This window comes from Lonchura striata, chromosome 10, assembly GCF_050655825.1.
Source record: "Lonchura striata isolate lonStrDom1 chromosome 10, ASM5065582v1, whole genome shotgun sequence".
Classification (NCBI taxonomy): domain Eukaryota; kingdom Metazoa; phylum Chordata; class Aves; order Passeriformes; family Estrildidae; genus Lonchura; species Lonchura striata.
This window is the reverse complement of record NC_140712.1, coordinates 18,658,197-18,672,428: the sequence shown is the minus strand read 5'-3', so window position 1 is coordinate 18,672,428 and position 14,232 is coordinate 18,658,197. Positions and strand designations below refer to the sequence as shown.

The 14,232-nt window shown below is 42.2% G+C and overlaps 1 protein-coding gene across 12 annotated transcripts in view; it reads left to right on the top strand.

The window, feature by feature from the left end:
• Positions 1–14,232, top strand: part of AKAP13 (A-kinase anchoring protein 13) — a 202,008-nt gene that overhangs the window by 73,613 nt on the left and 114,163 nt on the right. For all 12 annotated transcript variants that reach the window (XM_085588360.1, XM_085588368.1, XM_085588364.1 and 9 more), the window contains 2 exons: positions 1,659–1,806; positions 12,453–12,749. In XM_085588360.1, the coding sequence (XP_085444486.1) occupies positions 1,659–1,806; positions 12,453–12,749 (445 nt within the window). The remainder of the gene's footprint in view (positions 1–1,658; positions 1,807–12,452; positions 12,750–14,232) is intronic.

The window sequence follows — 14,232 nt, the reverse complement described above, 5'->3', positions numbered from 1 at the left end:
AAGGAGCTGATGGAGAGAAGAGGGAGACGTGAGGCAGAGTGTGGGAAGTGATGCTAACACAGGATTGATGTACAGGAGGGCCTGAAGTCTGGGAGTTTTCTACAACAGTTGTATTTGACAAAGAGAAGGCATGAACTCAGTGATCTTAAGGGGGAGGTTTTAAAGGAAATGACATGCAGTCTCTTGAATATGCAATTCAGAATTACATAATCTGGAATAACAATAATAATAATCATAAAATCTTTTCCAGATTTGCAGCTGTTATCGTATGCTCAGTGGGGTGGTGGCAGGGAGCAGGCAGCCACAGCTGCTGTGTAAAACTGGGGCATCCACCTGGTTCTGATCTCCATAGAAAAGGGACAGGAGGTCACATCACAGACTGTTGTTCTCAGTGTCTTGTAGTTTATATAATGTTTTCAGGCTAATAAGCAAAGTATGGGGAGACCCCAGAGGCATTTAAAAGATGTGTAGATGTGGCACTTGGGGACATGGTTAGTGATGGCTTGGCAGTGCTGGGTTACCGTGATGCTCTTGGAGGTCTTTTCCTACCTAAATGAGTCTTACGATTTTTTCATCAAATGAAATTCCTCACTTAGTTCTGCAGTAACTGTAAGCCATCCTCTTTCCTTGCTTTTCTTTCCCCATGGAATACTGAAATTGGTTCATATTGCCCTGTTCTTTCCCATGCAGATGTAGGAATTTCAGGTGTATTTACTGTACCCTTTGCTGGGTTAACTGTGCTAACCATGAGCACCCTTTATAAATATAATTTTTCCTGAGAATAAAGATAAGTTAAATGATAAAGTATGTTGTGATACTGAAGTAAACGCTCCATAATACTAATCAGTAGAGTTTAACCAACCCATCATGAATGATTTTTTTCTCAAGGCTTGAAGAACAGCTCTATTTACTAACACACATATCTTTTCACCAAGGCATGAGCTTATCTGATGAGTGAGAAGAGCTACATCTACCACTGTCTGTGCCACCACCATTACTGTTTCTTTATATGGAAGGTGGAAAAAATCTCATTTGACATGAAACCTTGGTATCTTTGTATATTTGTGGATTATAGATGAGAGATATGTTCAGTAAGCAAGTTGGATCTCTGGTTTTAGTGCTAGCTTGGACAGGGGAAATGTGAGTGCTCAAGCAAGAATTAGGGCATTTTTTCAAATTTCTGAGAGCAGAGGCAGTTTTGGCCACTATCTCATTTCTGTTATATATGTCTATATTCTGATATGTATTATATATTGATATATTCTATTTGACATATATTTGACATATAATATATTTAACATATAATATTTGTATTATATATGGATATATTCTGTTATATGTGTCTGTATATGTGTGTACAAAAACCCCTGTGTGTAGCATGCACATCTTTGTCAGACTTGGTGTGATTCATCATATTAAGTTGTTATTTTGAAAATACCCTGGAGATTCCTGCATGTCTCTTCCTAGAGCTGCATTCAACTTCTTTCCTAGATGTTGGCAGGCTTTGACTTGCATATCTGCAAATTAGGATGGGCACTGAGTCCTATGATAGGAGTGTATGAATGGAGAGTGTGAACCTTGTAGGAAGAGTAATTTTATTTCAGATGATGCAGTTCTTGTCATGTAAACCTGATCTTGTTTCTTGTCCTTTTTCCTAGGGTGACTCTGTTATTACAGTGCAGCTGACTGAGGAAGATAAAGTTGAAGATGATGTAGTTTTTTATTTGGTCTTCACTGGATCAACTGTCCAACACTGCACAAGCACGAGAAAGATTAATCCTGGGAGTCTGGAGACAATTTCTCCTGGTAAACAGTTGCTTTCCTTTGCATATCAGTGTATCAGTCTGTGAGATTTGGTTACTAGAAGTGGACTGGAATGTAATGCTATTTGCTTGGTTGACTTTTCCTCATTTACACATTCACAAGGAATAGAACATGTGGTTTGGATGACTGCTTTTGCCTTTTACAAACCTCTTACTTGATTTCACTAGAATTATATGACTTTGAGATTGCAGTTATTTAATATGTAACTAAGAGATACCATTGTAGAAAACTCACAGTTACACATGCACATAGTAAAAGGCTTTTAAATGCAGCAAAGATGGTGGAATATCCATTTGTAAAATTAAAAATGCTATTGCCCAAATGGTGGACAGCCCAGTAAGTCTTAGCTATGCTCATCATCTGCTTGACTTGATGAGGTTCAGTGCTCTCTTCCTGGTAAAATACAAGCCTTTCCCCTAAATCCTGTTCAGCTCAGAGCTCACAGAGCATTTCTGGGGCTCCTGCAGTACAGGTGATGTGCTGCTCAGTGCCATCTCTTCATGGCTGGTTCAGATGAGGTGGGTTTCCACATGAAAACCCACCTCATCTTTTTTATCCTTTTATCCTTTGTGCCACCAACAAAACAAAACCAATCAGCATTTCCCTTTGGTGACTTCAGGACCGTGGGAATGAGCGTGTTCCAGGCTGCAGTCCTCACCATTAACCTTTCATTCTGACTTGTTGCTATGCAGCACATTGCTACCAGTGTGAGAAAAACGCCTGACATTTTCACTACACACAGTGTAACTCAGGCCATCAAGTGTTTTTCTTGGGTTTGTCTTTTCATCTACCTCCTAAGTATTGTTTTGTGAGAGATGCACGTGGAGTAAAATTTGGAGTTGTTTTCTCTTGGGAATGAGTGGCTTAAAAGTTGGCTGCTCCATTTTTTTCATTTCCTCCTCTTTTTGTGCCGTTGATGTTGTTCAGTTGGCTTGGGAAGAGAAGCCTTTTTATGGCTACTGATGACTGGAGCCCCGTGCAATCAATTAGATTAGTGCTTATTTTCTCCCAGAAGAGCAAGAGGGGGTGACTCCTTCCCTGCTTTTGTGTGGTGGGCGTGGGGCTCTGCCAACCCTGCTCAAAATGACTTCACCTCTCCCTCGGGGCCGTGGCTGCTGAGCCAAGAAAGGAACTGAAAAGCTTCAGTGTTCCCTTCAGCCCATGTGGGAGCCAGGCTGCTGGATGGGGTTTCCAGGCAGGAAGGACACTTAGGACACTTTCCCATCGCTGCTGCCCTTGCAGCAGTGCTGGACGTGCCCAGGGCGGTGGCTGCCAGGTGGGACCAGAGGGATGCTCTGGGCACTGCCTGTCCTGCCAGCCCCAGATGTAACTGAGTCACTGGGGAGGGCTCCCTGCAGCTCCTTCTGGTGCTGTTAGTGGGAAATCTGACACCGTTCATGATTCAAAAGGAAAAGAGGGAATTTCTCTCAATTGTTCCTTTAGCAATAATGGATTTTTTTTTTTTTTTAACCCAGCATAGTCATGATCTTGTGGTGTGTGAAGCTGGACTAGGATGGGTGCTGTCCCAAAATTCAGCTTGTTTCAGACAAAGTTTTAAGGGACCTTTCAGAAAGGCAGTCTCATTCCTGCACTGTGCAGGGCTGTGGTGCAAGGAAGAGGTGACATCTCAGATGTAAAGTAGCCACATGGCTAACCACCCTCATCTCAGACCTCATCTCACGCTCAGACCTCATTTTGGTGAGACTGCCTAAGAAAACAAATACTTGAGTGATGAAGAGGTTGTTGAGGAAAGGCAAATCAAGAAATGGGAAAAGCCTAATTTTTTCATAGCCTTTGCTGACACCTGTGCATTTGTCCAGTGTTGTTTCAGCAGTGATTACACTGATTTCAGTGTAAATATGACTTAGTTCAGTGCAGCTCTTCCTCCTCCTCCTTCCTGGACGCACAGTGAATCTGTAATCTTGTGTTTACTCTGTATGTTCCACAGTTGCCTTGGCGATGGCTGTGGTGACTCAGAGCGTTATTTGACCTGGGAGGGATTAGCCATGAACAACACACAGTGTGTGTGAGACCAGCCCTTGTTCAAACACCCAGCCCGGGGCACTTAGCAAATGCTCTGCAAGGAAACTCCTGCAAACAGCTTTTAGCCAAAATCTCACCCTTTTCTTGCAGCTCCGAGCATCTTTCATTTGTTGCTGTGATGCAAGGAGTGTTGCACATCCCTGCGAGCACAGCAGCTCAGGTGACAGCTCGGGTGCACTAAGGAAGGGCTGATTCACTCAGGAGCCTCTCTGCCTTCCTGGAACCTCCTCTGCATCCCTTCTGCACTCGCAGGCTCTTCCCTCATTCTTGCCCCAAATCCTTAACATTTCATTCTTCCCCCAAGTTCTTAAAATTTCATGTAGTCCCCAGGAGACTTTAGAAGAAATCCATCAACGGCTGGGATGAAAGTGGTGACTGTAATTCTGTTCAAGCTGAAGTAAAAACAAGCTGAAGTAAAAACAAGATTTGTATTTTTTTTTTTAATTTTTTCAGTGTGTTTCTTAATGTACAGAAGTGTAACAGACAGACAAATTACTTCATTGCATTTGCTGCCAAAATTAATCAGAATGTTTCAGCAATGCTTTCAAATAAAATCACATTTAAAAAGAAATCTTAGCAACATAAAGTTGTTTTAGGTGAAAAATTAGAGAAAATGGAATGGAAATATAAGCTGTCAAAATATCCCATAAATTTTCATTGTGTGTGAAAATTCTCTATATCCTGAAAGACTTTACCTAAATAAAAGATTATCACTGCAGAATTAAATGACTGCTGCATCATATATAATTACTAGAGCAATCTGCTTATTTCCTGTGCTCTTTTTATCATCAGCCTTAAACACTGAATATATATGTAGTTGATACTACTGTTCAAATATGAGCTTTTATTTTTGTACATAGTAGAGGAAAGAACTTCTGATTGTAAATTTATGGGAGCAGCTTTATTTTACCAGAGATGTGAATAAATACAGATTCATCACTTCTTCAAGCTACAGAATACTTACCTGTATTTATACTCATGCTCTGAAGAATGGGATGGATTATCTATCCTGCCCTGCTGTTGGTTGTGTTAATATAAGGAAGGTAATTTCCCCTTGTAAGAAACAGATTCTCATTTGACCTGCCCAGTCATAACTTGAAGGGTCAAAATTAGCTACTGTGATTCAAGAATTAGGCAGGAGACGAGTTTTTGTGTGCTTTCAGTAGTTATTTTGCCAGCTTGAGAGCTCACCAGGTTACATCATCCATGCAAGCTTTCGTTTGTCTCAGTGAAAAGCTACCAAAACCTTATTTAACTGTTGGCTTTACTGTCAATGTTACAGTTCTTCTATTTCTAATTAACCTGGCTGAAATTCTCCCTAATGGAAGCAGTTTTCCTCAGTACCAGAGGCTCTGTGTAGTTCTACAGCACAATTTCAAGCACTGTTGTATCAGACACAGCATTAAGGTGAGAGGTGGAGGTGTAATGGCACTGGCTCTGCTCCAGTGGGGATCTCAGTGCAAAAGCTTGGTCACTGGAGTTTGGGTGTTAAGAAATCATCAAAAGTCTGAGCAGGGAAGGAAGTAGAGAAATGATAGCATCTCTGCTGCTGTGGTTAACTGTTGTTGGCTGCTGAATTTGTACAGTTGGGGATGGGTCACAGATGCTTGTCCTCCTGGTGTTGGTCATTAACTGAGCTTTTCAGCAAGTCCTTATTCTTACAGCAGCTGAGACTGCTGTAATCTCAATGCATTTTTTCATTTCCACCATCTCTGCAGGGTAGGGAGGCTAACTGAGGCCAAGCAGATTGCATGTGGTAGTGAAGGAAATCTGTGTAAAGCAGGGAAGTGAAACATTCATTGCAAGACAGCAGCCTCATCTCCCGTCTCTCTGCTAGAGCAGCTTTTTTACCACTGGGAAAAAATCCAACCCAGTAATAAAAATCCTCAAATCATGATCTGGCAAGCAAACCAGCAGAAGAAGGAATGACCTCATCACTGTCCACGCAAGTCAAAAGTCCCAACCACAGCCTGCCGTGGCCAGCGGAGGCCTCTGAGCATCAGGAAGCTCTTGGGGAGATCTGGGGGAATTTTCTTGCAGGAGCTGGTGTGCTGGGAGCTCCACTATTCGTGTAGTGCATTTATTGCAAAAGTTTGCATGCCATCACCATAGCAGCTATATGGTTGGACATGTATTTTGCTTTGCATTTAACGACTTGTGGTCTGGAAAGTGTGGCAGACATGGGGGAAATTTGAAATGAAATTTCAAACAGGGAGAGACAGTCCAGAAATCCAGAGCTGCTGCAGCAGCTCTTGATCAAATAAGGGTAAGAAACACCCTGTCTGTGAGCCGGGTCAGCAAAATTTAGTGAGAAGTAAATTTAGTGAGATACAATTGCCTTGGTGAGTACTTTTGCAATGTGTTGTATCACTCCGAGCTCTGTAATACCAAAATCGCTTGAACTCAGAAGGTGAAGGATTTTTGTGTGGGTTTCAAAGGGGAGGAGAGTCAAAACTGGAAGTAGAAAAAGGGTCTGAGTGACTGTCTGTCTGGTGGTAGCTGCCTGCCAGCAGTTTCCACAGGGCTGACACATTCCCCTTGACTCAGTCCCAGCTTTCTCTCCATCCTTAAGCTAAGACAGAGAAGCAGCTTCAGTCTTTGTTCTTAATTCCATAGCTGTCAGAGTTGTTTTTTGGGTTTTTTTCTCCTTACTTTCTTTATGCTAGTTAAAAGGATAGACAAAAATTAATTTCACTTAGCTTGGAAATACCTTCATTTCAAACTTCTTTTACTGTGAAATCCTTTACATCTGGTGATGCTTTATTCATTTCTGCCACAGAATGTGTTTTCCCCTAAGAAACAACTCTTCATAGAAAAAGCTGTATTTCATGAATTACAATCTTTGTACTGGTAGACCAGAAGGGTAAACAAGTTGCATAACAAATGGCCACTTGGCAATACCAGTTGTGGATTTGAAAATACTCTTAATTATGAAACAAAAAAACCCTTAAAATAGACTAAAACAGCATAGCCAAGAAGACTTTTTGCAGTTCATCCTCTTCGGTGTATTTAATTGCTTGAGGCAGTGTAATTAAAAGGAAGTGATGCCAGTACTAGATGACATCAGTCACAGGAAAAAGTGATGGAATCTGTTTTGAAATTATTTAAGATGTAATGTGTGGGTTCTTACACTTCTCTAGGTTTTTAGGGCATCTGCAGTGTGTAAAAGCTTTTAAAAAAATCTTTACCCACTCTTCAATCCCTCTTTCACCTTTCCAGTGCAAGGTTTGAAAGGAAAAGCAGAGGCTCCTGTCCAGTGCTGGTGCTGTGCCTGTGTATTTCATAAGGCTTCCTGTGTTGCAAGAGTGAATACAGTAACTGTGTACATTTCACAAATGTACTTCAAAGACGGGCTCTGATTTTCAGAACCAGACCTCAGGGTTTCTGAAGCAGAAAAGAAGCACTTTTTGGATGGTCACAGGAGATCCCTTGGCTTCCTTTTCCACAAGCCACCAGATGGCAACATCTCTTGGATGCATCTTGGATGCAAATCTGAGATCCTTCATGAGGTTCACAACATTTGTTGTCTGGTTTTCCTGCTGTTAAATCTCTCTGTAAGACCTCTTTCAACCCAGCTCCACCATGGTGACTTGGAGGGTGCAATTATTCTTTAGTCAGCTACCCAGCAAACCCAAACATGTGCTTCCAGCAGGGCTTTAAATAGCTGCCCAGGCTGGGGGCCCATTGTTTGATAGCTCCAATGTGACTTATGAAAATGGGAGGTTTGGACAGGATTTCCACTTTTGGAGGAGTAGGAAATGAAATCATCTTTTAATAAAGCTCTGTTTAGGGGTGTTTTGTCTCCATGTTAAACAAGAAGTCAGAAGAGTTGAGCTGCTGCCCTTTTAACTGCACCCCAGGTCACAGGCACAGGTAGCAATTAGATGGACAGGTCTAAGCTGTTCATTAACTTCTCTGCTAATGACTTGCAGCTGAGAAATCTCCCCCTGTTCTCATGCTCATTGATCTGCATCAGCTCCATGTAGAGGAAGCAGTGCTATCATGCTGATACATCTCATCTCTCTTCAGGGATAAGAACAGACAGACCAAAGCACCATGTCTTCATTTTTCATTCTTGTATTTTCCCCAGAGCAAGCTTCATTAAGTGTCTCCATTCATTCCCAGTAAGGAATTCTTCAGTTCAAGAGCTGTTGTCTCATTTAACATAATTTTTAAAGTGTGGTTTGATGTGTAGATGAAGAATTCACTTCATAGCAGCAGAATTAGTCATTGTACCCATCCCTGCATAGATTGAAATAGTTTTTTAATTTCTGTATTTTTCCTACAATATGTTGGTATTTCTCAAAACAGCTCCAGGTCAAGAGCTGTTTCCAAGCTAGATTTAAAGTAACTGAGGAGCAAAAGGAGAAATGGGATAAAATGCAATGTTGCTGCAGTTAAGGGATGGATTAGTTGACTTTTATCAAAGACAGCATACAAATGACCACATTTGATACTGTGGGGAAAAAAAATTATTGAAGTATAGCCAGGCAGTCTGAGATGTCAGCTAGAGAGAAACACTTAAGTTTGTGAGGAGAGTTAAAATTTGAACAAGGATACTGCTGGATGGTACAAGCAAGACAATAATTGAGTAGTTCATAATTTCTATTGCTGTTTGGCCAAAGGGCCTGATTTCTGGAGAAGACTGAAGACAATCAGAAGGGTTGCTAGGCAGTATTGGGAACCTGATGGCATTGTAAAGCATGGAGATTTCTCATCCCTTCTCTGAGGTGATCTTATCTGTGTGATTTATTCAGTTACATGTGTTTTCAGCCTGCGGAAATGCAAACCTTTGTAAATAAGCTTACTGCTCTTCCTGACTGTTGTGGTTTAACCCCAGCCAGCAATTAAGCCCCACACATCTACCTCTTATGCCATGGGGAAGAGATTTGGAAGAGCAAAAGTGAGAAAACCTGAGAGTTGAGATAAAGCTAAGTTAATAGGTAAACTAAAAGCCACATGCAAAAAAAGCAAAACAAGGAATTAGGTCACTACTTTCCATGGGCATGCAGGTGTTCAGCCATCCTCAGGGCAGCAGGGCTTCATCACATGTATTGGAGATTTCCTCCCTCTTTCCCCAGCTCTGTGCACTGACCATGACTTCATATGGTCTGGGATATCCTTTGGATCACTTGGGGTCAGCTGTCCTTTTTGTGTCCCCTCCTAACTCCTTGTGCCCCAGTCCTGCTCACTGGTGGGGTGGGTGAGAAGAAGAAAAGGCCTTGGGTCTGTGTAAGCAATGCTCAGCAATAAGGAAAATATGCCTGGATGATCAAAATTGTTTTCAGCACAAATCCAAAGCACCCCACGCTAGGTACAGCAAAAAAATTAACTATATTCCACCAAAACACCAAAACCAGCCCACTGAAACACCCAGAGTTTTTTCCTTTTCCCCTTTCAATGTCACATTTTTCTGTTCCGCATCTAGGCGGTGTAGGAGGGGGCTACAGCAGTCCATAGTGGATGGACAGAGGTGATGGAACCACCCTGATGGCTGATAAGTGCATAACTTGGTGCTTAGCCCATGTTAGAAGAAAGCCCTGCTGTCTGCCAGAGGGAGAAGAAAGGTGAGGCACGGGAGCAATAGTGGCTGTTCTGGCACTGCCTGGAGCTCTGTGTGATTGTGAACAAGTTACTTAACCTCTTGAAAACAGATTTGGTTTTGCAGTGATAACCATTACCTCCTGAGAGTGCCAGAAAGCTCAGTTCCCTTCTGGGGAGCTCTGGGACAAGGGCTGTAGAACTCAGATTTTAGTCCAGGCCATTGGATCTTTGGTGTGGTGAGAAGTGTTGCCCCACTGATGGTTCCTTCAGAAGGTTCCTGTACTGGGGACGTGTTTGCTCACACTGTTCCAGCAGCCATTTCAAAGCAGGGGGCAGAGACCTCTTGAGCAATTTTTCTGGTATTGTCTGCTCTTGTTACATACTGGCTCCCCTTTCATTTGAACTGCTTGCCAAAAGTCAGAACCTGTCCCATGTTCTTGCCCCCACGGCTGACATCTTCTCAGATGTGAGTAAGCACAACATCAAAGCTGTTGCAAGCTGTTGCCCTTCTGAAGAGCATTCCCTAGGGTTTAGCATGTTGCTTGTTTGATCCTGTTAGATAAAAATGGATTGTCATGTCTATCACTTTCTCTTCTAGGCTGCATTCAATATCTGGGGAAGTTTCAGTAGAATCCTACAGGTCAGGACATGGTCATTTTATCACCTTCCCTTGCGTTGCACTTTGCAGCTGGCGTTTAACACAGGCTCCATCCAGGAGAACTTTGTGTACATCTATGATGTGCTGCTTTCAGGAGACCACACATCCTGACAGAGGTTTCTGTAGTTGTTGTCTCGATGGAGGAGCTTTTGCTGTCCAAACAACAGCAGAGTTGTTTGGCATTGTGACAAGGAAGTGACTGTCCCAAATGATTTCTCTGTAGCTGCTCGTGGGCCATTTTGGCTTGCTGCTTCAATCCTGAAAGTCTGCTGGCAGAGGAGTCGTATTCTAGGTTATTCTGCAGATGGGATTCTTATGGGAATAGGCAGAAAATATTTTTTAAAATTTTAATAAAAGGTTTAGCTGTCTTCATGCTATTAAGAAAGCTTTTACTGTGTTTGGTTTTTTTTAAACTGCATTCTAGCAACCATACATTGCTGTGAGTTAGGGAAAGCCCAGCTTGTAGGATTTGAGTCAGCTGCTGTAGGTTGGCACAGTCCTCTCACAGTGTGCATAGAGATCACTGCTTTTGTGGAGGCTGGAAACAAAATTAATCTCTTACCTGCTCTGTGTTTGATGTTCTTAGGAAGATCAGCAAAGCAAGAAGGTGTAGGAAGAGGCATGTACAGTTCTAAATGACCTTAAAAGCCAGTTCCCTCAAAGTTGTATCATCTTTCCCCACTTCTTCCTTGATCATTTGGGGCTTTTACTGTGAGGATGATTGGAATCTGTGAATGGGTTCCATCTGGCAGCTGAGTCCTAATACAGTAATGTATTAGAATGCACATGCACCATTTTCAAGAACAGTAGAAATTCTTCCTACCCCTATTCTTCAAAACAACAGAACTAGTAAATCTACTCCTTCAGCTTTCTTATCATCCTGTTGCTAAGAGGTATCTGGTGCTGGAAGGAAAGAAGTTTACTCACCTTTCAGCTTCAGAGCATCCTGGTTGTACTGAGCAGTTGCAGCAACATCCGTGTGTGTTTTCCTCCCCTTCTCCACTTGCCTTTGATACCTTTCCAGCTGCATTTGCTCTCCTTAGGAAGCCACAGCCTCATCTCTGACAATTTTGGTGTTACCCACAGTGTCCTAATAGCAGTTTTGACCTTTCAATTAACTTCAGGATTGCCTCTTTCAGTAGACAAAATCTGTACGGATGCCAAAAGCCTCAGAACAGATTTGTGAGGTTGGCTGAAAGACCATGAAGATTAGGGACATATTTTCCCTTTTGTCAGGGAAATCAACAGCAAAAGGCCCCAGCAGAAGAAGGAAACTTTCCCACTGACCACAAATAGGGGTTTAAATTGAATTTTCAAGCCTTTAAAAATAAATTGTCATTTTGTATTTAATTAATCAGGGTTTCATGAATGTGGTAGTATGCTGAGGTCATGGGCAAAAAAAAGCTTTTCCAGTAATTAGTACAGGGTCCATGCTGTTCTGGCAAAAACAGCCATGATGTCAGTCTGAGGCTGGAACAAGAAACTGTACCACACAGTGAACTTGAAACACAAACCTTATTATTGAAGGGGCATGTCTGACAACTACAAGTTCTGGTTGTGTTGGACACACAGTATATTTTTACCTTTTAAAATTCCCAAAAGGTGTTTGGTTTGGTTTGCTGTTTGGTTTTTTTTCCTCCTCAAGTTTCTGAGTCAATGAAATTGCTGCCATGCCTCCTTTCTCCTGTTTCCTTTCCCTAAATAAATAATTAAATTACCAGACTTCCAACCCTCTTGTTTTGTAAATATGGAAAATGGTCATTTCCATGTTTTTATTTAGCAGAAGCAGCTTAGTTTTTAGTTTTGTTGTGTGATCCCAAATGCAAGGGGCAGGTGCAGCAGTGAGCACACCCAGGGCATGCCCAGGTAGGTCGTGCTCTCGTAGCCATGTAGACCTTTGTTTTAGATGAAATTTCAATGTTTCAGTGCAAGCCAAGTGATGTGACAACATTTGGAGTATGTAGTTTTACAGCACTAGAAACCAGATTCTAGCTTCTGATGACTTGCTGGAGTCCTGCGGAGCTGCAAAAGAAAAGTTTGTCCATATAACCTGGCTTTAGGTATGTTAGCAAAATCTTTTACTTGAATTACTTAAAATTCTTGAGATTGCTTGTTGCTGTATATAATAGCCTGGGTGGCTTATAGTTCTTGGCTTATACTGGGACGGAGAAGAGCTATCCACCTTTTCCTTTCAAAATGTATAAGAAATACTTATCTGTGATGATACATATAAATTCCAAAGACAACGTTATTTTAGAGTTGTGACCCTCAATAACGTGGTCTTATTTGATTGAATGCAAAGAGTGTGTATGTCAAAAGGAATTGCTCAGTTTTTTTTGTTTTTTTTTTTTTTTTAACCATATTTCTGAATTTTGTTTTGCAGGTCATGACTGCTGTGAGACGGTGAAGGTGGCACTTTGTGCCTCTAGAGAAGGTCACCCCGTTCTGGTTGTGGCAGAAGAGAGTTTCCAGTTTGTCCAGGACGAAGCCTACGATGCTGCCCAGTTTCTGGCCACCTGCGCTGGCAACCAGCAGGCGCTGAATTTCACACGGTTCCTGGACCGCTCGAGGCCACCTGCTGCAGACGTGGACTTTTTGGATGAGAAAGTGGCCTTGGCATTTCGTCACCTGAAGCTGCCGACAGAATGGAACGTGCTGGGAGCAGACCAGTCCCTGACCGGTGAGGACTTGTGGGGCACAGGGACATTTGTAGGTTGGCAGAGAGGTAAAAGCCTGGGAGAAAGGGTTCCCTGCCTTGGGAGCCTGCCATCCAAAGGGTGTGGTGGCTCTGCTCAGAGATGGGATGTGATGTCCTATTGTAAATGCAGGCGAACCCAGTGGGAAGAAATGACGATGTCTGACTCAATTCAGAAGGCTGAATTATTTCTTTATTATAACTATGCTAAAGTACATCAATATCCTATATAAAAAGAGGATACTAAAACTACATACTACTTTCTCTGACTATTAACTCACACACAACTTGTGACCCTCTCTCAGAGTCCAGCCCCAGGTGGGTTGGATTGGCCATCAGGCTCAAACAATCCTCACCAGAATCCAACCAAGCACTCACTCCAGGTAAACAATTCTCCAAACACATCCCACATAGGAAAAACAAGGAACAGAAATAGAAATTGTTTTCTCTTTCATTTCTCTCTGTGCACCTCCATGAAAATCCTGAGAGGGAGAGAAATGTGCTTGCCACAATGTCCACATCCCATATCCCATATCTTGCCCACCAGCTTCATTAAAATATATAAGGTATAAAATATATAAAATATATAATCGTTACTCATGATTTCTCCTGCTCTTCTCTTATGAAATGGCAGGAGCTTACAGTCAGTATTTTCACATATAGCCTGAAAACATTTTTTTTGTGTGTGTAACAATGGCATGTGCATCAGCATAGTGCTATATGCTGGTAGAACCCTTTGTGTAGAATATCTGATGCTCCTAGAAATATCCTTGTGCCAGAAATTTGGTGCTTGTAGTAAATGTTGGTTTTATAGCACAGGTGCAAAATGACTGTGATATGAAAAATACACGTGATTTTTTTGGAGAAAATTTGAGGCTCTGGCCCCGAAGGTTTATATCACATCTCTGGTTGCACACAGGGTGGGTTAACACTGCAGTTCCTCAAAATAAGCCTGGCCAATTTTGCAGATAAGGAAAGGGTGGGAAAACTTGACCCTTAACCACAGCAGTGAAGGCTACTGAGAGCTTATAAATAAATCTCAAGGCTGGCCCAAAGTCTCTGGTGGCTGCTGAAGCAGAAGTGCTGAGGTGTTCAGAGTGCTGTGATGTGTCTGTGTCCTTGGACTTCTGCTTAGTTTGTCACAAGGGGATGAAAGGAAACACACGTGGGACCAGGAGACTAGTTCCAGTATCTACAAATCCTTGCTGTAAATTTCCAGGGTATTTTGGCAAACAGTTTCACTTCAGGAATGTGACTGTGAGGCATCTGTTATCTTTTATAAGATGCAATGGCACAAACACGTGAATGGGGCTGGGATGTGCCTTGCTCGGGGCAGCAGGCTCAGTTCTGCTCACTGCAACAGTTTTCCACAGGAGATTTTCCTGCTTTATTCTTCTCCACCTTGCTGACTGCTTTTGTAAAACTCAATACAAGGACAGGCAATTCCCTTGTTAGCAGACATTAAAAT